This window comes from Mesoplodon mirus (genome assembly GCF_964341445.2).
Source record: "Mesoplodon mirus genome assembly, chromosome: 5".
Classification (NCBI taxonomy): Eukaryota; Metazoa; Chordata; class Mammalia; order Artiodactyla; family Ziphiidae; genus Mesoplodon; species Mesoplodon mirus.
In genome coordinates, this window is record NC_138980.1 from 70,916,017 (window position 1) to 70,940,931 (window position 24,915).

At 37.6% G+C, this 24,915-nt stretch overlaps 2 protein-coding genes across 2 annotated transcripts; one reads left to right on the forward strand and one right to left on the reverse strand.

Annotated features, from left to right (window-relative positions):
* Positions 1 to 573: 573 nt before the first annotated feature.
* LECT2 (leukocyte cell derived chemotaxin 2) lies at positions 574 to 8,183 on the forward strand (the record flags this gene model as incomplete). Its single annotated transcript, XM_082623389.1, is given in 5 exon segments — positions 574 to 619; positions 2,053 to 2,148; positions 2,151 to 2,157; positions 3,629 to 3,765; positions 7,963 to 8,183. Coding segments are annotated over 5 exon segments (453 nt in total). The 3' UTR covers positions 8,130 to 8,183.
* Positions 8,184 to 13,073: 4,890 nt separating this feature from the next.
* On the reverse strand, positions 13,074 to 24,652 carry LOC309804339 (F-box/LRR-repeat protein 21). The gene is made up of 6 exons (XM_082621697.1): positions 24,487 to 24,652; positions 20,568 to 20,663; positions 18,092 to 18,458; positions 17,478 to 17,600; positions 14,350 to 14,521; positions 13,074 to 14,007 (listed from the first exon to the last, which is right to left on the reverse strand). Exons 2-6 carry the CDS (start codon positions 20,648 to 20,650, stop codon positions 13,364 to 13,366), a joined length of 1,389 nt encoding a protein of 462 aa, XP_082477823.1. The 5' UTR covers positions 20,651 to 20,663; positions 24,487 to 24,652; the 3' UTR covers positions 13,074 to 13,363.
* Positions 24,653 to 24,915: the final 263 nt, after the last annotated feature.

Here is a 24,915-nt window from a genome sequence, read left to right on the forward strand (position 1 = left end):
TTAAAGGAAAAAATATAATTTTATCAAAATAGTAAAATTATTTGCAAACATTACACAGATGAAATTGAACTGATGATCCAAAAGAACCCAAGGGATATATACTAAAGAATATGTTATAGAGGGTCATACATTATTAATGGTCTTTTCTGAAATATGTCCTACCCAGGAAATGAAAGGTAGATCTTCTAGAAGATAGTACTAAGCATTCAATTTTTCACAGGATATTCTCCCACCAGTCACAGCCCAGGAAAGAGTCACTCTTCACCCAGCCTTATCACTTTCTGTTAATATTTAGTCAGCATTTCCAATAAAGTTAGCTTCCTCAGAACAAAAGCTTTTACATAGGTCCTACATGTGAGCCAAACAGCTATCCATGGAATATTAGAATCTGATTCCCCCCCGTTCTCGTATTTGTTTTGTGTGTCTCATAACAAATTAAAGATATGAGAGATGCAGCATTCTAAGGCTAAATAGCTAGAAAATACTAATTCAAACTTGAGTATTCTTCAAAGAGAGCGTAGGGGCAATCCTAAGTATCAGAGGAAGAAGCATCCTAAGGGAGACCAAAGCCAAATGTTTTCCACAGGAGTCCTCCTTCTGGCTGTTTTGATTTCACCTGGTAAGTCAAAATTACAATTTTACAATCTTGGCTGACTTCTGAAAACTGATTTCAAGGATAGATTTAAAAGTCATTAACATCACAACCACAACAGAAACTTGTCTATTTGGTTATTAAAAGTGGAACAGGAAGGATACACGGGGGAGAGGGGTGGTCCTCAATGATTTCCACCTGAATGTTCTGTTTCTTTAATGAGAGAAATAGAAAAGTCTTTCTGTCTTAGTCTAGGACTTAATCGGAACAAAATTAGAAAATAAAATTTTGTATAAGAATCTGATTTATAAAACTCATGATACAGAGACTAGTATGGATTAGGAAAAGGGGAACTGCCACAGCAGAAGAGAAAATGAATAAATTAATAAACTGTCTAATGTATGTCTCAATTCTGAAGGATAAATATTAGTTGCCAAAGAGATTTGAAGCTTGGCTCCAAGGTATAAGACTTATGAAACCCACCTTTTAGAGGTATATTCAAGAATAGGCTTAATGGACATATTCTGTAGCTTCTCTTCATAGAAGAGAAAATATAGGAGATAGAAGATAAAATATCTTAAAATCAACAACCAAATTAGCAGATTCTTGCTTTTGCTTGTTTTTGTTAGTCTGTCCTGAAGTAAAAGGACGAGTTTCTTAACGCATCTCTCTGTGAACGTTAACAATTGGAAATCCAGGAAATTTAATTCAAATGAACATTTATCAAGTGCCTAGTCTATTAAAGAGAAGTCGCACTAAAAACAAAGTTTGCACAAAATACACGAAGAGAGCCAGCGTCCTCCTCCATGTTTTTACTGCTTCATAATTTTTCAAATAATTGTTTTATTCCCTTCCCCACTTTCTCTTCTCACTCCACTCTAGGCTAAATTAGTTTGACATGTTCTCATTTCTAAGAATCTCCTCTTCTATGTTTGCAAATATGAAAGAGGTTTATTTCGTGTTAAATAAACTTTGCTAGTGCAGAGTTTGCTTCTGCTTTAATTCAAACATTTTCTTGGATTTGATTATGAAGACTAGCAATAAAGAACATTTCAGAATTACTTTAGAATTTCTAGAATTATTTGTTTGAGCCATGCTGTTTATTTTGTTTAACCTAAACATAGTGGTCCCCATACCAAGTCATGAGCAAAAAAAAAATCTGAAAAGTGCAATCTATACCATTGTTTAATGAATAATCTGAAATAAACTATAATGATAAAGGTCAATGCTTATAAAGAAACACACAAATACTCTACATGTCATAAAACAGACTTCCGTGACCAGGGGAAAAGCCCATTTTATAGCTGAATCAGGAGTTAAAGGAAGCCCACCCCTTAAACTACAGAAAAATTAGAAAGTATAGTGAAAACAGAATTTTTCAATCTACTGGGAGACACAAGGATAGTAGAGATTGGGAATATGTGGTCAGGAAATGTGCTTCTCCTGTTTCTCCTTTTTAGCACTGGCTGGGCCATGGGCTACTGTATGTGCTGGCAAGTCTTCCAATGAGATCAGGACATGTGACAGCCACGGCTGTGGCCAGTACACGGCTCAAAGATAACAGGGTTTCACACATAACGGTATCCTCTTTTGGCTCTTAACCTCTTTGCTTAGTGTCCTTGCCCGAAGTTTCTTCAAGTGCTCACCATCCTCTCCCTCCCAACAGCAGGAAAATTCAGAGATATAACCAGTTACGTTACCATGTTTGGAGCAACTTCCAAGAACAGGGCGTCAACTCTGGGCTCTGAATTAGCAACAGAGCATTGAACAAGGGCCAGAGAGAGGAGAGCAGTGTTTTCTCTCAATGTTTTCACACATTGACTCATCCCACCTGGCTTTTCCAAGGTGAAAGCCAAACATTACTGTCCCATTTTATAGATGAGGAACTTGAACTGGGGCACCAAAGGGTTAAGGGACTTGCCAAACACAGTTGGAGGTGATGAAGGCTGGACTAGAATTCAGGCTTTTGGATCCTCTTCCCAGCAAACCATGGTGTTACTGACCCAGGCTCTGGGAGGTGAACACCAGAGGCTGGCCCTAAGCAGGTAATCTCTTCCAGATGGTGAGAGACACAGCTGTGAACTTTCAGCAGTGCACAGTACTACCTTGGGAGTGCCACTTTCTGATGAAATAGCCATGTGTCCAACTGTATCACTGATCTCCATCCTAATCACAGAACAACTCTCACTCACACAGATACTACTTACAAAGCAACCTCACATACCTGGAATAGGGCTAAGAGACAGGACATAGGGGAAAGTGGCCTCTGAATTGCCAAAATTAAAACTCAATTAGTTCATACCCTAAACTTTATACACTTGACTCATACAATAACTTACTGGTTCCTCACCTGGAATCTGCTCAATGTTGCTTTACACATTAATGCTAACAATCCTATCAATCTGACTTTCAGGTAGACTAGTAGAAGGGAGAAGAGGCTGGTGGAGAACTGGCATAGTGTCAACAGTGAGGACTGTTGGAGACGACAAATCTCACAACCTTGGATCATCTTGTGTTTGTGCTCCACACACTTTAATAAATGCAGGAGGTATCACTCACTATATTAAAACCATACACAATAAGTGATGTTTGTAATGACTTATGGACCACTGAGAGAAAAATAAGACTAGGGTAACATATGATTCTTTTATAATAAGTTCCCAGAAAAAGTCATCTCTTTTCTAAGTGGTCTGGCAGGGGTCAAGATTCAGGTATCTATAAAATTTACTTACACGGATTGCCTCATTTCCCCAAAATGCCATATAATAATAATGGCTAACATTTTTAAAGGCTTCCTGTGTTTTACTATCTTAAATGTTTTAACCTTTATAACATGGTTATTACAACCTGCAGAGAAGGAGGTGAAAATTGGGTAAACAGAGTGAGGAAACCTGGGACATGCCAAAACGTTCCAGCAGCTTCAACTTTTGATACCCTGGTCTGGGAACAGTGGGCTAACACCATGTTCCTGGGCAATAAAATTCCCAGGGCAGTTCCTCAGTCTGTTCATTCTTATTTACATCCTGGAAATCACAGGCTTCACCAGGGTGTGGATGTCTTGTGCTCGGATGGATCTACTGTGTATGCACCTTTCACCGGAATGATTGTGGGCCAGGAGAAACCTCAGAAAAACAAAAATGCCATCAATAGTGGTGTTCAGATCTCTGGAAGAGGTAAGGGGTGGTGTATATACCTGGAGCACATACTGGAGATGTTTGATGCTTATTTATTTAATGCCTATTCTATACAAAGACGTTTCATTCTTCCTTCAAAGTGACAAAACCTAGGACCTAAAGGACAAGGGTACCAAACTAAAACAGCCCATGCATTTTCAAAGATGTTCCACCACTTTCCCTGAAGTCATCTTCTTTATGCATACACTCCCCACCTAACTCTATAGTTGACTGAAGGGCTTTCTTCCTGAGGCCCCATGTGGCTTTGCTTAACAATCTAAAAGCAAAATCACTTTCAGCATTACAGTATTAACTGTAATGAATAGACGCTTTCATTCACCCAAATCCCACAATTCGAAAATGTTGGCATTTCTGCAAGAGTTGATGTGAACTATTTTCAAATGCTCTATGTTCTAGGTAAAGCTGGGTCTCCTGGTACTCCAGGTTCTGGGCTTATTTTTTGGTTGTTTTAATTCTATTGATGTAGAACATACACACAGCAAAGTGCACAAAGCAAAAATGGCCAGCTCCATGAATTGTCACAAAGTGAGCACACCTGTGTAGCCTGTTGGTTACACCAGATCAAGAGTATCAGCAGCAGTCCAAAGACCCCTTGTGCTACCTTTTAGTCATAATTCCCAGCAAGGGTGATTACTATCCCACCACATATTAGCTTTGCCTGTTTCTGAAAATGATTTAAATAGAATTAAACGGCATGCAGTTTTTTGAGTGGGGCTTCTTTTACTCCACATAAGGTTTGTGAGATTCATTCATGTTTTTGCATGTAGTTTAAGTCCCTTCATCCTTATTGATGTAGAGCATTCCATTGTATGCATATATCTTCATCTATTTAATCATTCTTCTCTAAACAGACATCTGGGCAGTATCCAGTTTTAGGCGATTATGAAAATGCTGCTATGAACTTTCTGTACATTTCTTTTTATGAACATAAACATGCATTCCTGTTGGGAGTGGATCCGGAGGACACTCCTCTAAGGCTGTGAGAAACACTCTGTGAGGGAGCCCACATCCTTGAGGAGTTTATCTGGTGGCTATCCTCTCTAAGCCTGAAATGACAAGAGGAACTACTGCCACTGAATGGAGTCCACTCAGAAGCCAAGGCTGGCATGGTTATCCAACAGGGAGCAAAGCTGAAGCAGTAATCAGATACATCAGAAGCAGAGACCTGTGGCATTGTCTAGTTAATCATGGTGACCTAGAACTGAATACATGGGCAGCCTACTAAAGCCTTATTTGACTTGTATAAATGGAAACACTCTAGGTCTGATGAACAAAATTCTGACTTCAATCATGACAATACTGGGTCTCAAAACCTTCCTCCCAACCCCATCCACCAATTTCCAGACTTGAGCCAGTTCACAGCCCCAGAGCCCCTTGAATGAAAGGGGGTCTGAGTCCTTCTGAGGAAAGGCCCTATTACAATGCCAAAAATTTATACTGTAACCCTTACTTCTAGCCATCCCCAAAAGGACCTGCAGCCTTTTAGCAGGATGATTGTATACTGGGGAAGAAGACACTCGCTCAAAACTGACAGTAATTCCTAAAGACCCAAGCCACTGTAGTCCATCAATCAGACTAGGGGCTTCTAGGGTCAGGTGATCAACATAGTTTTTTCCTAGGGTGCATCTTACAGTTGACCTAGTGCATCCACATATCCACCCTGTGGTAATTTCGCCGGTACCAGAATGCATAACTGAAATCAATATACTCAGCAACTGGCAGAATGCTGGAGGAGTGGAGTTGCTGGGTTACTTGGTATATGTATCTGCAGTGCTACCAGGTACTGCCACCCAGTTTCCCAAAGTAGTGGTACCAATTCACAGCCCCAACAGGAGTGTATGAAAGTTCCAGTTGCTCCATACACAATACTTGCTGTTATCTAGCTACCTTTCTCATTTCAGCCATTCTGATGAGTATGTAACGGTATCTCACTTAAATTTAATTTGCATTTCCATGATGGCTAATGATATTGAGCCCCTTCTCATATTTATTCATAACGTGGATATTGTCTTTCGCAAAATGCCTATTCATGTATTTTGCCTTCTTCTTATTGGTATGTGGGAGCTTTTTGTGTCTTTTGGATATGAGTCCTGTGTCCAATATATGTATTATAAGTATCTTCTCCCACTTTATGGGTTCCTTTTCACTTTTCTAATGTTTTTAATAAACAAAAATTCTTATTTTTAATGCAGTCCAATTTAGTAATATTTTCCTTTACTGTTGACACATTTTTATTACCCGTTTAAGACACATTTGCCTGCCCTAGTCATAAAGGTATTGTCCCTATGTTTCTGGGTACAAGCTCTATTGCTTCATCATTCATACTGAGATTTATAATCCATCTGGAATTGGCTTTTGTGTAAGGAATGAGACAAGGATCAAAATTTCCCCCCATATCGACATCTGACTCAGTACCATTAACTTGCCAAGACCATTTTTTCCTTACCGCACTACAGTATCTCTTGTCATAGATCAGGGTCTGAATATACATAGGTCTGTTTATGGTCCTTCTATTGTGTTTCACTGGCCAGTTTGTCAGTCTTCCACAAATACTGCACTGTCTTAATTACCATAGCTTTAAGATACATCTTGATATAAATAGTATAAATCTTCCAACTTTGATCTTCTTTCAGATTGTCTTGGCAATTCTTGGGTTATTTGCATTACCAAATAAATTACAGAATCAGTTTGTCGATCTCCACCAAAAATCTTGCTGGGACTTTGGGTTTGCATTCATCATACAGGATCAAACTGAAAAGAACTGGTATCTTAAAAGTAATGAAAGTCATCCAATCAATGAACTTGTTAAATCTTCCATTTATTTAGGTCTTCTTACACTGTTGTATTAGTAGCTTAATTAGAGTTGTATTAGTATCAATGTAGAGGTCTTGCACATATTTTTGTTTAATATATGTACATAAAGTGCACCTTATTAATTTTCCATAGATCTTCTGTAACAGTACTGTCCAACAGAAGTATAATAAAAGCCACATATGCAATCTTAACTTTTCAGTAATCATATTAAGTAAAAAGAAACAGTGAAATTAATTTTAACAACATATTTAACTTAATACCTCCAAATTATTATTTCAAAATGCAATTAATATAAAAATTAGTAATATTTTACTTTTTGGGGAGTACTGTCTTCAAAATCCAGTGTGTATCTTATACTTAAAGCACATCTAATTCAGATTAGCTATTTCAAGCACTGACTAGTCATATGTGGGTAACAGCTACTGTGTTGGACAGGACAATTTTATAGCCTTACTTACGTTTTCTGTCCACTTGACCTGTTTTCACTGATGCAAGTGTGTTGAAGTCTTCTGCCACTACTGGGTTTCTATCTATATATCCTTGTACCTCCTGTATTCTCTCCTTTATATAGATGGTTTCTGTGTTATTTACTGCATAGATAATTATATCTTCATTGGATTTAGCATTATACATTGTCCTCCTTTGTCTTGTTTCAATGCTTTTTGGCCTGAATTTCACTCTCTGGTAACAGGATAATAATCCTTGCTTTCCTTTTTCCTTCCATTTACATAGCAAATCTTTTCCAGTCCTGAATTTTTAGCCTTTTCCAATTACTGTTTTATTGTATATGGCATAGAATTGCATTTTGCTTTCCAAGCCAATAGGAAAATCTTTTTACTATATGAATTAACATTTATAGATACAACTCATATATTTGGTCCAAACACTGTCATTATTTTATGTTGTAATTATGGTATTATAATGGTATTATCTCTATTTCTCTATTTGATGGGTCTTCGTTTTAAATTTTTCTTTTGATATTTAAAAAGATTTGTATTCTTGTGCCTGTTATTTCCATTTTTCTTTGTCTTTAAAGTCTAATAGTTTTATTGGAATCTGTCTTGGAGTTGACATTGTTCTGGGTCAATTTTCTCAGTTACCTGGTGTTTTTCTGCTATTCTTCAATGCCTTTTTAAATACTCATTTGAGCCTATTCTTCCTTAGGCATCTTGTAATTTTAATCTTCATTTCTGATATGATTCTGTCATTTTCTTCTACTCCCTCATTGAGTTTAATCAACCTTCTTTTCTTTTTGTATTTTTTAATTCATTTCTGGGTTTTTTTTTTCTTTTTTTTACAATTTCTGATTCAAGGCTACCAAAACCCAGATAATGAATAATTTTACTACTTCTTTTCTTTTAGGTTTCTGTATTAAAATGTTCTACATTAAGCCAATTAAATATAAAGGTTCTATCAAGAAGGGAGAAAAACTGGGCACTATATTGCCCTTGCAGAAAGTTTATCCTGGCATACAATCTCACGTACACATTGAAAACTGTGACTTGAGTGATCCTACTGTGTACCTATAAATGGAAGACAAATAACCAGATCTTCTAAAGAGAGAGCCACCTTCTTAAAACCTGGGTGCATGTTCTGCTTTTCAAGAAACCTGTGTTCAAACAGAAACATGATGAATGCAAGAAAGAAAAAACCATGTTGGTTTCAACTTATTGCCACTTTGATGTTTTGAGGGTCAATTAATCTCTCAGGTCTGATCTGTAATCTATGGGATCTGGGGTGTGTTTTTTCTTAAAGATTTCACAGTCCTGAATACATAAGATAAATAAACATATGAATTCAAACTGGTCCCACTAGCTTTCTGCTTGAAAATAAGAAAAAGCCTGAAGTGCTTTTAGGGTACAAGAATAGAGTGTTGTAGAATGCTAGACACATAAACCTGATAAATATTAGGTAAATAAACTGGAGGCTTCTTTTGAGTTAAGGTAGTAAAGAATTTCAGCAATAGCCTTAGGTTTGTCAAAGTGCTTGGAGGGTGAGGGGTTTACACGGATAAGACAGAGTCTGCTGGCCTTTATATCCACACATTCCCATGCTCTATCTAAGCAGCTGATCTTCCAGGTAATGAATGACAGCAGTCCAAGGTAATATGGAATATTCTAGATTTCAGATTGCATTACAGGGAGTACTAGAAAGAGAAAGAGGTCTATCCTAACCTGAAGTATCTCATGGAACCAAGTCAGTCAACCTCATCTAGCCATACACCTATCATAGCTACTGATTCTTACACATCATTGTATATCCTTATTATTCTTTCCTGGTTATGCTGACAACAGGTACAAAGGAGAAATAAAACCATATGAATGTTCAAAGGACCAGAAATAATATGGCTCTGTAGATTTTAGGCAGTCAGTAAGAAATGAGTAAGGAGAATTCATCATTCTGGAAACTTTCTTCATGAATTTTTGCTTAAACTCTTTGGAATGCAGAAAACTCCTGTAGAATGACTCCATTCCTAGTGTAGATATGCTATAGGAAATGCAGTCAATTGAACTTTTTTACTGGAGAGAAGTGGCTGCATTTGCACACTAGGACATATGTATAAGAATGTTCATGAATCACTATTTGTCATAGCAAAACCTGGAACAACTCAAACGCTCATCAGTAGGAAGATGGACAAATTGTGGTTTAGTTATAGATGGAATATTATACTGCAGTGAACCTCAGCTAAACATAACAAAATAGATAAATCATAGCAATATAATTGAGTAAAAAAAAAAAAAAAGCCCAAAGGATCACATATAACATGATACTCTTTTTATAAAGTCAAAACAGTTAAAGCCAAAATGTAATTTTTAGGAACACATATACATATGTGATAAAAATATATAAAAAGGAAATCAAAGGCTTCCCGGGTGGCGCAGTGGTTGAGAGTCCACCTGCTGATGCAGGGGACACGGGTTAGCGCCCCGGTTCGGGAAGATCCCACATGCCGCAGAGCAGCTGGGCCCGTGAGCCATGGCCACTGAGCCTGTGCGTCCAGAGCCTGTGCTCCGCAATGGGAGAGGCCACAGCGGTGAGAGGCCCGCATACCACAAAAAAAAAAAAAAAAAAAAGGAAATCAAGCAAATAATGAACACTAGTTATCTCAGGGCTGGATAGGGAATGACCACACAGAAAAATTTAAGTTACTATCAATGCTCTAGTTTTATGGTTGGGAGGTGATTTCATGAGTATTTATTATTATGAAGAAGATGTTATGGAGGCAACAGGACTTACAGGTGGGTGTCCAGGAAGAAGAAAGAGTCAGTGACGGCTCTCAGACAGTTTAGAGTCTATACAACACAATTAGCATCTTCTCATATCCAGCTAGATACTATTCTCTACTGTGTCATAACATCTTATACAAGGCTAGCAAATGAATACTTTAATTTTTGGTTAAAAAGAAGAAAACTATAACACCAGCACTGTGTGGTTTGATTATCTACCATACTCATCTCCTTAGTGCCAAATAACTTTAGATTGTTTCCAAAGATTAATTTGTTTTCAACGGACAAAGGCTGTGTTCCCACTGAGATCACAAAAAAGGAAATAGCATACAGATTTCAAAGGCAATTTTAAAAGGAGCTCTAAAATGTTTGAACAATGAAATATATGCTTAGCCTTCTAAATAATCAACCTTCTGAAGTGACTGTTTTAAAAACCAGACTCATTACCTGGAACGGAGAGCTTCTCCAAGGTAGAGCAAGAACACTGCCTTCTGCCTAGATTTCCACAAGCACTCTCATATCTGTTGAATGGAAATGCAAACTTTAGACTAAAGGACTTCTTTCCTAGGAATCAGCGCCCTCTGGTGCATTATATCAGAGGTTTTTTTGTTTGTTTGTTTTTTGTTTTAATTTCCTTTTCCTTTAGGTTTGAGTGTTAAAGTGTTCAGTTTGAAGTATTGTAAAGGTTCAAATGACAGAGAAGTAATAGCCCTGAGTAACTTAATTTTCTTTACTGAAGGCGATTATAGTATATATTAAAATTTTGGTGTCAGATATTAGGTTAAATGACTATAAAATCCATTTTTATTTAGAAAATGTTTTGAGTTCTCTCAAAGAAAGTAATTAATGAAAGAACAAGATAAGTGGCCAATTTAAGAGGCCAAGGCTAGAGAGGGAATAATTATTACATCCTTGTGACAACATTTATCACACTTAGCGCATATTAACAACAATACATATAACTTTAAAATCTGCCTATCTCCCCAATATTTAGTAAAATACAAATGAGGCAAGGCTTATAAGGAAGGAAAAAAACAAAGAGAATCCTATTTTTGTGTCTCTTCAATATAACCTACAATAGAACCTTTTCTCCCATTCTCTCCATTTACAATTTGCCCACAAAATTATCCTAACTTTTCCAGAACCCTCTAACACATGCAAAAAAAACCATTTTAAAGAACAAGTTTGCTTACAGAACTAAAATATTTTTCAAAGGCTAACGTTTGAAATCCATCTAACATTGAACTCACTCATTTATCTAGAAACCTCTGTTCTTAGGTAAGCAGTACTTTTCATGGACTTCCAAAGTAATGGCGACATTTTCATTCGATGGAGCAACAAAAATACTCTACTTCCTCATCTTGTTTTTGGCTATCCTAAAATCTTTGCTCTTCAATTTATCAAAAGTAAACCAGATTAACCAGGGTCATTTAACTGAGCTGATCAATTTTACTCTGAGTTTTGTCCTAAGAGTCACTACAGCACTTAGCTAACTAGGTTTGAATACTGGGCCACCAAAGACCACTATTTAGAGCAGCAACTGCTCATTCAATGCGAAAGAGGCCACTGGTACTCATTCTCCCTCCATGCTAGTGGGCTCACCTCCCTTCTCTAGCCCCTCTCTGTTTTGCTTCATTATCCTCTAGTGCAAACACCACTGGCATTCTATCACCTCACCATTCAGGTATATACACTTAAAGTAACACCAGGTGAGATTGGAGGTTCATCTCTGCAGTGTTTCCACCACTACTCTGATCTCCAATCAGACTGACCTCTCCATCTCACGCCGTTTCCTTTATGGTTGTTTGTCCTGTGGTTCTAATCAGACTTTAAGCTGTAATATGCTGCTTCTGCACTCTCCTGAAATCTCAAAGTATAAATTACATGATCTGCAATAGTAACAACTAACTTTAAGAAATGGGTTTTACTTTTGAACCAGAAATATCGGTCCCACAAGCATTTATTGAATGCGTTCTGAGACTTTCAAACACAAAGGTGAATGAAATGCCTGTTCTCAGAGTCACAGTAACAAAGACCGTGGTACAGTGGTGAGAGTATATGCACAAGAACAGTCTCTAAATAAAGGGATATAAACTGTGCTACTTTTTAAAATCACCATTTAGAAATAACAATATATTTTAATTCCTTAATAGATGAGAATACTTAAAAATTTTTTCCTATAAAAATATTCAAAACTGGAAAATAATGAACATATTTCAATTTTTTTTAGTTTAATTGATTTCTTAGAAATTTAAGGTATTGGGGAGAGGACTTAGAGGAAAAAGTCTGAAAAAGTACTTATATAAAACTTGCTGAATGCCTACTATGTGCTAAACACTATGCTAGATGCTGGGGATACAACAGTGAGTAAAACCCAGCCTTGATCTTGCAGCGATGGAGCTTACAGCACAATGGTTGAAGCAGATAATAATCATACAAGAGCAAATGACAACAGTGATAAGCACCACAAAGGGAAAGCACAGAACACTGAGACTCACGGAGGCTTCCCTGAGGAAATGACATCGAAAGGAAAGACGCAGCAACGAGAGTAACTGAAATAGAAAGGATATGCACAAATGCACTCTGAATAGAGGGTTCATGGCAGTCTTAAGGAACTGAAAGAGAATGGGAGCAGAAGGGCAAAGGGCACTTGGTAGGAGAAAACGAGGTCAAAGAAGCAGGGAGAAGCCAGACCTTGTAGGGTCTTGTGGGTCATTTTAAGGATATATGTTCACCTTAAAGGCAACAAATACACAGCCGTTAGAGTTTTAGCTGTGTTACTTATTAAATTCTAAGATCACTTCTGCAAAGGATCTGGCATAGTTTCAGATACACAGTAAATATATTCAGTAAATGCTGATTCCCTCCCAAGCACACTCTGAAAAATTTACCTTTTTATCTCAGTAGTGTATTTAATCAATTAGCAATCACAGTACCTTTAGAAAATGAATTAGCATTATTTAATTTTAATCTAATGCCCATTTTCTCCCAAGTTAATATAATAAAGTAGAATTCAAAGTGCACTGAAAATTAGAAGTTATTTATTGAATCATAATATGATCTTACATAGTGCTAAAAATGGAGTACAATTAAGCCAGCCTCTGTATCTATATTTTGACTGTACTCTTAGTTTTTAATACTATTTTGTAAAATATATCAATACCAAGATGAAACAAAAATGATTAATATAAAGTTGTAAATGACATAATTCAAGGGATCCAAAGCTCAATATTATAAATTTATTTAGCAAGCGAAAATATACCTTCAAGGAAGGCTGAGGAACTTATCTAGAAACCAACTGTTTCTATCAACTATCTAATACACATACAGTGTCTGTGCCCTATATACGGTTTCTGTTTCAAATTTCTCTTATTTTCTCATATGTTTCTGCTGTAATCCATTAAGACAGTTTGCAAACAATAAAATATTTTACCTAAGACATTTCAGCAATGCATCTTAAAATTTACATTTGCAGAGACAGAAAGAAGCTAATTTTATAGATTAAAAAGAAAAAGTTAAGAATCTTTGGTAATCAATTACCAGAGAGGCATGACATCAGGGAACCATACTCTTCCCAGGTATTTGGAGACTTCAGCATGAATGTCATCTAGGCTATAATCATCATCAGGGATCAAAACTTCCTCCATGATAGACAGCTGGGTTAGCCTTCTCCCACACAGTCTTACAAACGCAATGAATGCACTGCAGCTAACTTCACATTCACTGAGGCCCAAGGCTGTTAAGTTTTTACAGTGTTCAGCAATACAAATAAGTTCATTATCAAGAGCCTGAAGACCATTAGCACATACTACTAACTCTATTAGTCGTGGACAGTTAAGACCTATCCGTCCTAGAACTGCTTTGCTTATGGAACGACCAAAATAAAGGTGAGTAACAGGGGTTTCTTCTTTGAAGAACATCTCCAATTCCTCTTCATATAAAAAGAAGTACATAACAACATTAACTCCAGGGGAGTGTTTAATGAGTACATCCCAACTTTGCTTTTTAATAGAACGAAATTTGATTTGTCCAGGATTTTCACTCACAACATCTATTCGAAGATGTTCAAGGTTAACATGGGTCTCACTTGAAAGTGCCAGGAGAAGTTCATCACTTAGCATGTAATAATTTAATGCCAGTTCTCTAAGACCTTGACAATGGTCAGCTACACAAAGGATTCCTGCAGGAAATGGGGAAAAATCCTTAAACACAAAGAATATGGAAACTAATATAACATTTTGTGAATTTAAATTTGATATTATTCATTATTTGCTAAAATAGACGTAATGATTTCCGAGGAGAGGGATGCCAAGATATATATAATTATACATGTAATAAAAAATATCCATAACTAAGATACTCCTAGGAGAAGCAATTTAAACTATAGGTAGCTTATACATTAAGAGGTCTTTTGAAAAAAGATGAATGAATTATGTCTCATAAGCATGTAGTTTTCAATAGGAAATTGCATTATTACTACTATAATAAAAAACATCATGCGAGCTTAAAAAATATAACCTACCATCAGATGAAACATGAGGACAGCTACTCATTTTGAGGCGTCTTAGAGTATCACTATTATTGGCCACAAGAATCTTCAAAGAAGGATCATCTACTGGTGTGTCTTCAATTTTGATTGACGATAATGATTTTGAGTTGACAAAAACAACTGTAAGTGCTGACACAAAATGAGACTAGCATGGCAATAAGAAAAAATAACAAAAACATTATTTAAACATCTATAGCTTCAATTAAGTAATTAATTAAAACTACTTATATCAACATGCTTACACTAACATAATAAAAGCAATCAACATATTACTATTTTTCATAGTGCCATTGGCCAGTAGAAGACATTTCTATAACAAAGTATAGTTTTATACTTTTACCATTAATAAATGGAATGGTAAGAAAGGAAGAAATTTCAAAGATTTCATAAACACATCTTCCAACTATTTTCAATCTTAAGGATTTGTTTTTCAATATTAAAAGGATATAATCATATTTATTTCCTAGGATAGAGGTTGGCAAGTTATGGTCCACCAGCCAAATCCAGTCCACAGCTTGTTACTGTATGACTCATGCGTTAAGCGTGGTTTTTACATTTTCAAATGGTTGAAAGAAAATTTTTAAGAAGTAATACTTTGTGATATGTGAGAATTATATGAAGCTCTTTCTGTGTCCATAATTAAAGTCTGACTGTAATACAGCCATGCTGCCTCATTTATGTAATGCTACGTCTGCTTTCACACTACAGTGCTAGAGGTGAGCAGAACTTATATGACCCACAAAACCTAAAATTGTGCTTTCAGGACCTATTCAACCCCTTAGCCTAAAAGAAATAGAAATCTTATCTGTTTTGTTCACTCCTGTATTTCCAGCAACTGAAATAGTATCTGGCACACAGTAAAAGGTCAATATTTATTGTTGATGAATAAATGAATAAATGATGTCATATTCTTCCAAACTTTTTTCTAGCAAATTATCTAAACAAAGATACAGTTTGAAAACTTTCTCTGTTTTGAAGATTGACAAACTAAAGCTTATTTACAGTTTGACTTCAAAATGGATGGAATTTCACAAGTTTTCAGATCCAGTATTTTTTGACACAGAAAGTCTGGAAACGAAATCCATGCATGATCATTTTTCCTTTTTCAAAATCAACTTGGATTCTATCAAAGGCTCTATTGTCCCTATCAGAATGACCAAACTGGTTATACATCTCCATTCATTTATAAGAAAACATTGGTTTATACTAATTGTAAACTGAGTTACACAAATTTTTAAATGGTGGACAGCTAATCCTCTTTACTAAATTTTATGGTGCCAAAAATTATTAGAGGAATAGAAATAGATCACTCATTTTCCTTAAGAAATATAAGGTTTATTTTCCTTTTAATCAACTCTCACCCAACTCTTTTAGTACTGAAGGGCACATTTAAGCATTAGAGTACATATTTCATTACAGTAACAATATATTAGTTTAGTACTTCTTATGCCTAGCAAAATGCTGTATTTTTACATTACTTTCCCTCAGTTTACAAATGAAAAAACTGAGGCTCAGAGCGATCCACAACTTTGCAGAGCTCATTTTGCTGTGGAGGCAGAGCTTGAAATGAAGCCTGCTAATCGCTGGTGCTCCATTCTGGTGACTGCATCGGCTAACCCAGAAGCTAGCCCTGGAAGCTGATGTGCAACATGAGAGACAGCCCAGAATCTAAGAATTTCAGTTTGATCTGATTCCCTAGCTCATAAACAAGGAAATAACTATTTGGAAGTAGTAAGTTTTCATCTGGTTACTTAAATTACTTGAATCCCCAAAAGACCCATTCTTTTCAGGCTAGCAGAAATGCTTGCTAGAAGAGAGCCATGACCCAGTTAACAAGAAAGGAGATGCTACTATTACTCTGTCCTCTTCCATAGGAAGGCTTCCATTAGCCAGTTTTACTGACAACCATAGTGTAGTGCTTATTACATATCAGGCACTATTCTAATTCTGGGTTTATAATGGTAAATAAGCAAAATAGAATCCCTGCCTTCAAGGAGTTGATGTTTTCTGTCTGAGAAGAGAGTAAACATGTTAAATAAACAAGGTGATTTCAAGCCCTGATGAAGGATATAAAGAAAATAAAATACTGTAATACAGTAGTGAGTAACTAGAGGAGGGGGTGTTGTTTTAGCAAAAGTGGTCAAGGAGGGCCTCCCTGAGGAAATGGCCTTCAAGTTGAAGACTGAATGAAGAGAAGACAGTCTTCAGTTTCTGTGGCAGAGACTGCTGGTTGCTTCCTAGGAATCACCCATCCTTTCTTTTTTGGTAATCTGGTTCCAATTTTTAGCTGGGCACATTGCCACCCAGCTAAAAGACTGTCCTAGCCTCCCAGAAATGTGGTGTGGGCACAGAGCTAGACTGGCTGACAGACAGAAGCACCATGAGGTACTTATGGCTAGTCCTGTGGTACTTACAGCTTGAAAAAGGAGAGGGCACACCCTCCTCCCCCCATTTCTTCCCTCTAGCTGTCTAGAACAAGGACGTGATGGCTGGAACTGAGAAAGCCATCTTGGGCAATGAAAATGAAGAAAACACCTTGGAGAGAATGGAGCGCCTAGAAGGGGTGTGGTTTCCAAACAACTTCATACCAGCTATGGACTGTGGCACCTATGGATTTCTTTAGTGTAAGAGAAATAAACCTCAGTCATGTTTTCAAGCCACTGCTGTTTTAGAATTTCTACTGTAAGGATGTAATCATCATCCTAATCAGTATAGGACATTTAGTTAAACATTATATTGTTCCACCTCCAATGGAAAGACTATAGAATTACAGGAAAGACATCCACTATTGGCCCTACACACTCTACATTCAAAGTAACTAAGTAAACTGGCACTTGAAAATTCTAAGTATAACATCTAACTTTTATATTAATGACATCTACTGTGAAACAATTACTAAAATTACAGAATATATCTAAAGAATGAAACCATGCATCAGCTATTTCATCAAAAACAAGTGCCAGTCAACAGAAAACGGCTTTAAATAATTATTTGAATGCAAGTAGGGTTATGGTCTGTTTTTAGGAATAGAATTATTTTTGACTAGTTCGACAATATTTAAGAATTTTAGTAGATCTCACAAAAATGTCTAGCATCTTTACCTTTGACACATTCATAAAACTTGGCTTGGCCGTTGAAATCAAGCCCAAAGTCTGGATAGAACAATTTACCAGCTGAGAAAGTATATCACAGGCAGCTTCCGCTGATTCAGTACTACTATCAACCTACGAAGACAATTTAAAATCTTAATTTCCTGAATATAACTTATCAAAAAGTTAACGGCAATGTAATTATTTAACAGAATTCAATTGCAAAACCATACTTATCCCTTCAAGCTATAAAATAAATTAGAATTTTTTTCTCTATACACACTATCTCAGATAAAAAATGAAAAATAGAAATGAGGACAAATGAATTTTCTAAGCACTTTAAACTTTCGAATCTTATTTACACTTTCAAATTGTATTTATACTTTCAAATACAATTACCTGAATTTTAATAATGGCATCTACATGAAGGAAACTGAAGTTTAAATTATTCAATTATAGCTCAAGTGCAACACCTAAATCTATGCAAGTAACAACAGATAAATAGGAAATAGTTTGGCATTAAAATTCTGCAAAATTCATTGATTGCTTCAATATAATGATCTAGTTATACATAAATGTCAACAAAACTCAAGTCATTGTTTTTATTTAATGTTTATTTTTCTTACCTTAAAGCTGATGTACTGGAGATGGGCAGCATGCTTTTTAATGATCTGCTGAATGAGATCAGGATGAGTGGAGTTAAAATATGAAGTAGCTGACTTGTTCAGTTCAAACTCAAACTTTCTCCAAAGGTCAGGAATATGAAAAACTTCATTCCATCTCCTACATACAGAAGATGCCCGGGCCCGATCCATTAAAGGAAGATACTGAAAAATGCGTAACACTACATAGGGAGGCAAACTCCCCCAGTCCAGAAGGACAGTGTATGTATGAGTCTGGTTGAGAGAAGAGTAGAACCCAAGTTTAGGCTGTTTCACTGCTGGTGAAGACTGGACGACTTTATTCACAACAGATAAATTGTTCCTCTTCATTCTGTAAACATTAAACAATGTTAAGTGATCATTTTCCCCACATTTCCATCATATATTTTGCTTTAACTGTATGGAATAACAACATTAGAAAATGAGAAACAGTTTAAGACAATTTTGAAAAGAATTTTCCACTTTCATGCGTTGATAGGTACTACTATGTGCTAGGGATACAGAGATAAATAGGAGGGGACCTGCTCTCAAAGAGCTATGGTGAAACGGCAAAATACAGTGATAAATGCCATCACTGAAGTTGGGACAAGTTGCAATGGAAGATTAAGGGAAGGGCATGTATTTGAGTTTGTATGTGGGAGGGAGTGGTTGGGGAGGCTTCCAGGAGGAAAGGTCCAAGGAAGCAGTGTAAGTGCCAGGTTTATTCCTCGTCAATGACTGTATTCTCACTATCACACTGCAATTGTGCTAAGAACTCCCAGGGGGTCTGGGAGCCGGTAAAACATAATTAAAAGCATAGATCTGGGTAAGTCCCAGCTCTGCCATTTACCAACCATGGGATCTTGTCTGAGCAAATTAACTTAAGCCTCAGTTTCCTCATCTGAAAAGCAGGGAGAACAGCGGTACCAATCCCATAAGGTTACTGAGAGGATTAAAGTATCTTATGTGCCAGGACACAATAAGTGCTCAATATATGCTGCAGTCATTGTTGTTATATTAAATTGTCCAGTGACTCTTCCTGAATAAATTTTATGACATTACTTAAGTTGGAGCACAATTCTAACAAAGAGTCAAATGACCTGTGACAATGTTCAGATGACACCCAGGACACATGAGCTGTAGAGAAGTGGAATATAGCAGGGACAGAAGCTGTGTGACCAGCATACTGGGTCCTTACCAGCCAATGTAAAATAGCAAAGGAATGAGCATTCTTTCCCAACGAAAAGGAATGATGACTCTCCAGGTATTAGTCAGCTTGAGACACAACTAAGTTCCAACAAATTTCAGGTCTAGATATACCCCAGTATATAATCCTGTACATATTTTACATAAGAATCTAAAGTATTTTAAGTATACAATAATTTAAAAGGTAAAATAATGATATGAGTAGTTCTGAATTTATGTTGACTATTTAACCCTCTCTTCACCCCTGAATGTTAGGAATGTATATGTGGAAGACTTGGTGTCATAACTGAAACCTACCTTCAAATCTAATGAAATATCTATTTAATATGTAAATATCTCTGTCTTGTGAGTCACTCTGTCTGATGTGAAACATTTCTTAACCACAACATAGAGTTTGATCCCAGAAACAGGAATGACCTATAAAGTCACTGAACAAAATGAAAGGTCATCTTTAGGGTTTGGAGAAAAAAAGGAAAAAAAACGTATCTCAAGCATCAGGCAAAAGAGCTACTACACACTTTAATCTGACTAAGCCAGTTATGTGCATAACTGAGCAATACAATGTAGAATATATGAAACTGCTGACATCAATAATTCAAAGCATATACTATTTTAAAGGGCTAATTCCCTAAAATGAAATACGATGGCCCAGGGAAGGTAAAGGAATGGACGCTAGATTCTCAACTCTGATGTGGAGCACATTTATTGACATTTGGCTTGTTACTGTTTTATTTGGTAGCCTACAGAATGGAGAGTTAAAATTTTACTAAGGAATTACAAAAAAGTTATCCCTAACACAATCCGTCATTAAAAAAGCAGTGAAGCCAAAAATAAAACAAAGACTTCATCCAAATGTCCAGTTAGAAAACTGCCTTGAAGTTCTAAATAAAGGGATTGTGCTATACATTAAATCTGCATTAACATGGATTAAACGTTAAACCTGTTTATTTATTAAAATCATTAAATTGCCAAGTCACTGACAGAATCACCATAAATAACTTAAGAATATTAGGTACCAATAATTCTATCATAAATAACATCTTAGTTTTCTTTTTCCTCATGTACATTAATTTTCAGAATATAAAACCCATCCACAAATCATAAATTTTATATATAATAATTTTATAGCAATGAGCATCAGGAAAATATTAGAACTCAAGACAAGTTGATCTTTATTAGCTTGAAATTCCAGCCTAAGCATATACAATCACTTTTCAAAACTGATATTTCTTTTTCAAACTACCAACTGTCTTACCTAAAGAAGGCTTCCAAGTTAGAGTCCCCTCTGGACAAGCGAAATGAAGTAACTGCTGCCATGGGGTGCTCGCCAACATCCATTTGATTTCACTTCCTAGCTTGGCAAAACACCACAAAAACACATTTATCAGAATATATAAGTAAAAACCCAATAATTTTTATGCTTAGGATATTTATATATCATTGTATATGCCGAAAGTTTTTGTCAGGAAATTACGGATTCCCAAACTATTTTCTACTCAGAAGAAAACCTGTCCATTAAAAACAAAACAAAAAAAAACCCACATTAGCCTGATAAATGGAAATACCGCAACACTTGCCAGGAATTACATGTGAAGTTCTGCTCAAATAAAAGGCTGTGTGTGGATCAAACAGTCAAAGGAGGGCTCTGAAAATTCACATTTTAATAAACACATATGGAGAGGTATTACAAAACATTTAAGGTAGCCCACGATTACATTTATTTGTTCATAGGCTGTGTAAATCTTTCAGTTCTAGTTTTTAGCAGCACATAACGCCACTAGTTAAAATAATTAAGCAGACAGAACTTTTATTTTTTATCATTCCCATATGAACGTAGTTTGTTTGACTAGTCTGCTGTTAACATAAGCTTCTGTGGTTTTTATTTTTTCACTTATATTGAGACATATAATTGATTCATTCATAATCGATTGATTCATACTCTCTTTGAGGTTTGATCAATTTTAGGCACAGTGACTTACAAGAATTAGCAGTCTGTGGACATGGAAGAAAATAATAACAGGTCTACACCAGGATAAAACTCACTGCCTGGACATCATGAATAAGTATCATAAGTAAAAATAAATAAATAAATGCATTGTGCTAATTTTTGTAAGCCTAACTCAGTTACACACAGGAGGTGGAGGAGGCAACCTATCAATCCACTAAAAACTTCTCTTAAATCTCTAATGCCTACCATCTGCTAGCTCTCAACTTCTCTCTGAAGCCTACTCCTAAAATAGAACTTTGGAGGACAGACAGGGAGAATGAATTAGAGGTCAATATCCACAATTTGATTTCCCCACTGCCAAGTGTTGTTCTACTATCATCCAAAACACTATTTTCCAGATAATGGCAAGGTCATCTCTCTCTGCTTTACATTCCACTCCAGAAGTAGGCAGAAAGGAGCCACCAGGTACACTTTCAGAGGAACACCACAAATAAGAGAAAGAAAAGTCAAGTGACTTATATTTTCCTAATCAGACGACACACAATTTTATTTACTGCAGAAAATTTTCTACTGAGTTATCAATACAGCTAATTCTGTGTGTGCAGCCCATTCTTTATGCTAGAGAACACTGAAGAGATCTGGTAAAGGTATTATAAATAGGGAATCACTACCTAAGACCCACAAGAAGGTGGTACCAAAGTACCTAACTCAGATCAGTTCACTGGAGTCTTTAAGATCAGATGAATTATTTCCCTGGTGGCTGAAGGAATTTGACTGCTGTTTTAGAGTCACTATCTGAAATTGTGAGGGCTGGTGGAAGACAAAACCAGAATTCAGAATCCCATTGGGTGGTAAGCCACAATTTGGAAAAGGGAGAGATGAGCAAGCCTGACATTGATCACAGCTCTAGAGTATAAAGCAGGTTTGTAAGCACTTGGGAAAGAATGCAATGATGACTCAAAGTCCACTTGGTGGCTTCATTATCCACCGTAACCCAATTTCCTTTTTCTGATAGGTTTATTAATTTGGTAGATAAGGTGACCCTGTGAATTGGAGCCTCTAAAAGTATCTAAGAGGGCCTCCCTGGTGGCGCAGTGGTTGGGAGTCCGCCTGCCGATGCAGGGGATGCGGGTTCGTGCCCCGGTCTGGGAGGATCCCATATGCCGCGGAGCGGCTGGGCCCGTGAGCCATGGCCGCTGGGCCTGCGCGTCCGGAGCCTGTGCTCCGCAACGGGAGAGGCCACAACAGTGAGAGGCCCGCATACCGCAAAAAAAAAAAGAAAAAAAAAAAAAAAAGTATCTAAGAAATCTCCCACAGTATTCTTGAGGGAAAGATAATCAAAGACAGGTTAGACGAAAAACTAAACATCCAAAGCCATATCTTCTGCACCATCACCAGATTCTTCCAGATTGGTGAAATGAAGAAACAGAAGGCACTTTTAAAAGTTTCAAGTTTTTAATAGTCGCAACAGTAGAAATATTGTGTAAATACTACAGATAAAGAATAAAAATTCAAAACTATCTAAAAGGTTAGACAAATTTGTTGGAAGCAGCAAGATGAAGATGAACAGAAATAATGAGCAAATGTCCTTTATTTAAGCTACTTTTCTAAGGTGGTACACTGAGAAATCAGGTTGCTGCCACCACAGGCACATGGCCTCTGCTAAGGGGTCTGAAATCCCAGTCACCAGTGCAATGACCTGGGAGGTGTGGCCTGGCAGGAGAGCAGAAGATTTATTCCAAAATATAGCTTTGAAACACACAGCATTCTAATAGAAGCGAATTGTGCCGAGGGGCAAAATCCTCCCACTAAACATATCCCAAACAGAGGACAAAACAATTTTTAGGGATATTTTCAAAAATATTTATGTTCTTTGCAGCCCACATGACCCCTAAGTTCCCTTCTAAATCTAAAACCTACAATTTCTTAAAATATGAAGTCAAATTACAATATCATCAAGGTTTCAACAGGAGAAAAATAATTAATATTTATGTCAAACAAATCTTTCCTAAAGCAGTAACTGCCAACTTTTTGGTGTTATATTTTTTCATTGATTTAGCAATTTTCTATACACTCTCAATAGTCTCTGTTGTATTAAGATATATTTATTTTTCAGGAAAACTTTTAATTTTAAAATAGGTATGTTTGCTTTTAAATGACTCATATGAAAACTGAAGTTTTCAAAATACATGTGGATTCAAAACACCTTTTGAGATGCAAGGAGAGTGGTAAACAGAGCTTGAACTGAGCTATCTGTTAAAAATCCTTGAAAGGGGGACCCAGCTGTTCCCCTCTCTTAACCCTCCCCACCTCTCCTCCCAACTCTGGAAGAGAGAAAGGAGCGAGCACAGGAAGCCAGGCCCTCTACGGGGAAGACTTCTGACGTGGGGAAAGCCCCATCTTAGTGCTGGGTACACCAAGGGATCCAACAATTAATACAAAGAGTTCAGGAAGGCATTTTGCAACATTTTTCTGAGGAAATAAGCATAATTTTTCAACTTTGGGGAAATTTTCTGGGCACAGGTGCTAAAAACAAAACCAGTACACCTAAAAGAGTACAGATTCTTCCAACTCACAGGAAAGGCTTGAGTCTACTTTTCTCCCAGACAAGCCTTTGTAAATCTAAACTCTTAACACGATCCTCCTGTAAAGGAAAACCCTTCAAGTAGTCGTGCAAAAGCAACCGCGTGTATCAGTTATCACTTAGCATTCTCATCAACTACATGGATTGGAAACAAGTAATGCGCATTTGAGAAAGAGAGAGGTTAAGACGAATATAATCCTTTCAGAGCTTACCCTCCAAAGATGAACAAAATGACTGAATTCGGGAAACCTGGGTCCCGAGCTGGGCCCTGCAGAAAAACCACCACGGGAAGAAACTAACCACCTGTGGCTGTAAAACCAGACGAAAGACCCGACCTCAAGGCAAGTCAAATGCGGGGGTGGAGGGTGGCAAGGCGGCCTGGCCTTGGGCCGGGTAGGGTCGTTAGCCAGGGCCACCCCCTACCTCTCCCCGCCTCGGGCGGCCCCCGGTGGGCAGCGCCCCGGCTGCGGAGGCCAGGTCACACCTCCTCGTTCCCGGAGAAAGCGCGCTGGGCGGGGCGCCTCCCGGTCCCCAAACCACAACCCGCCCGAGTCAGGACCCGCGTTCTGGCCCGCGGCTTTCCAAAAGCCAGCGGAGGCGCAATCCCCGCAGACCACAGCGCCCCCCAGAAGGAAAGGCTACCTTGCAACACAGAACCGCGTGTGTTTCCGCGAGCGCCCCGGAGTTCGTGGGCCGGGCTGCGGCGGCGGGACCAGACCACCCCGTCCCAGCTCGAAACCGCTACACTGGACCGGGCTGCGCTGGGCCCGGAGAGAAGACCCCGGAGCCCGCGGGCGTCCCGCGGGCGTCTCCCAGGCCCGCCCCCGGGCGTTCACGCATGCGCGCAGCTCCACTTTTCGCGGGAGGCCGGTGCGCGCCAGCTCACACCTGCGCCGGAGTCCGCGGGGCACCTCTTAGTTGGTTAGTGGGAAGTTTCTGCCCGCCGCCTTTACCGAAATCGCTGTGGCCACCTGCGCCGTGAAACTGACGACCAGCCTCTCCGAATGGGAGTGAATTTGCAATTCCAGTTTCTACAACTTAAACCTCCCTGGAAAGTGCACCCTTTATTAG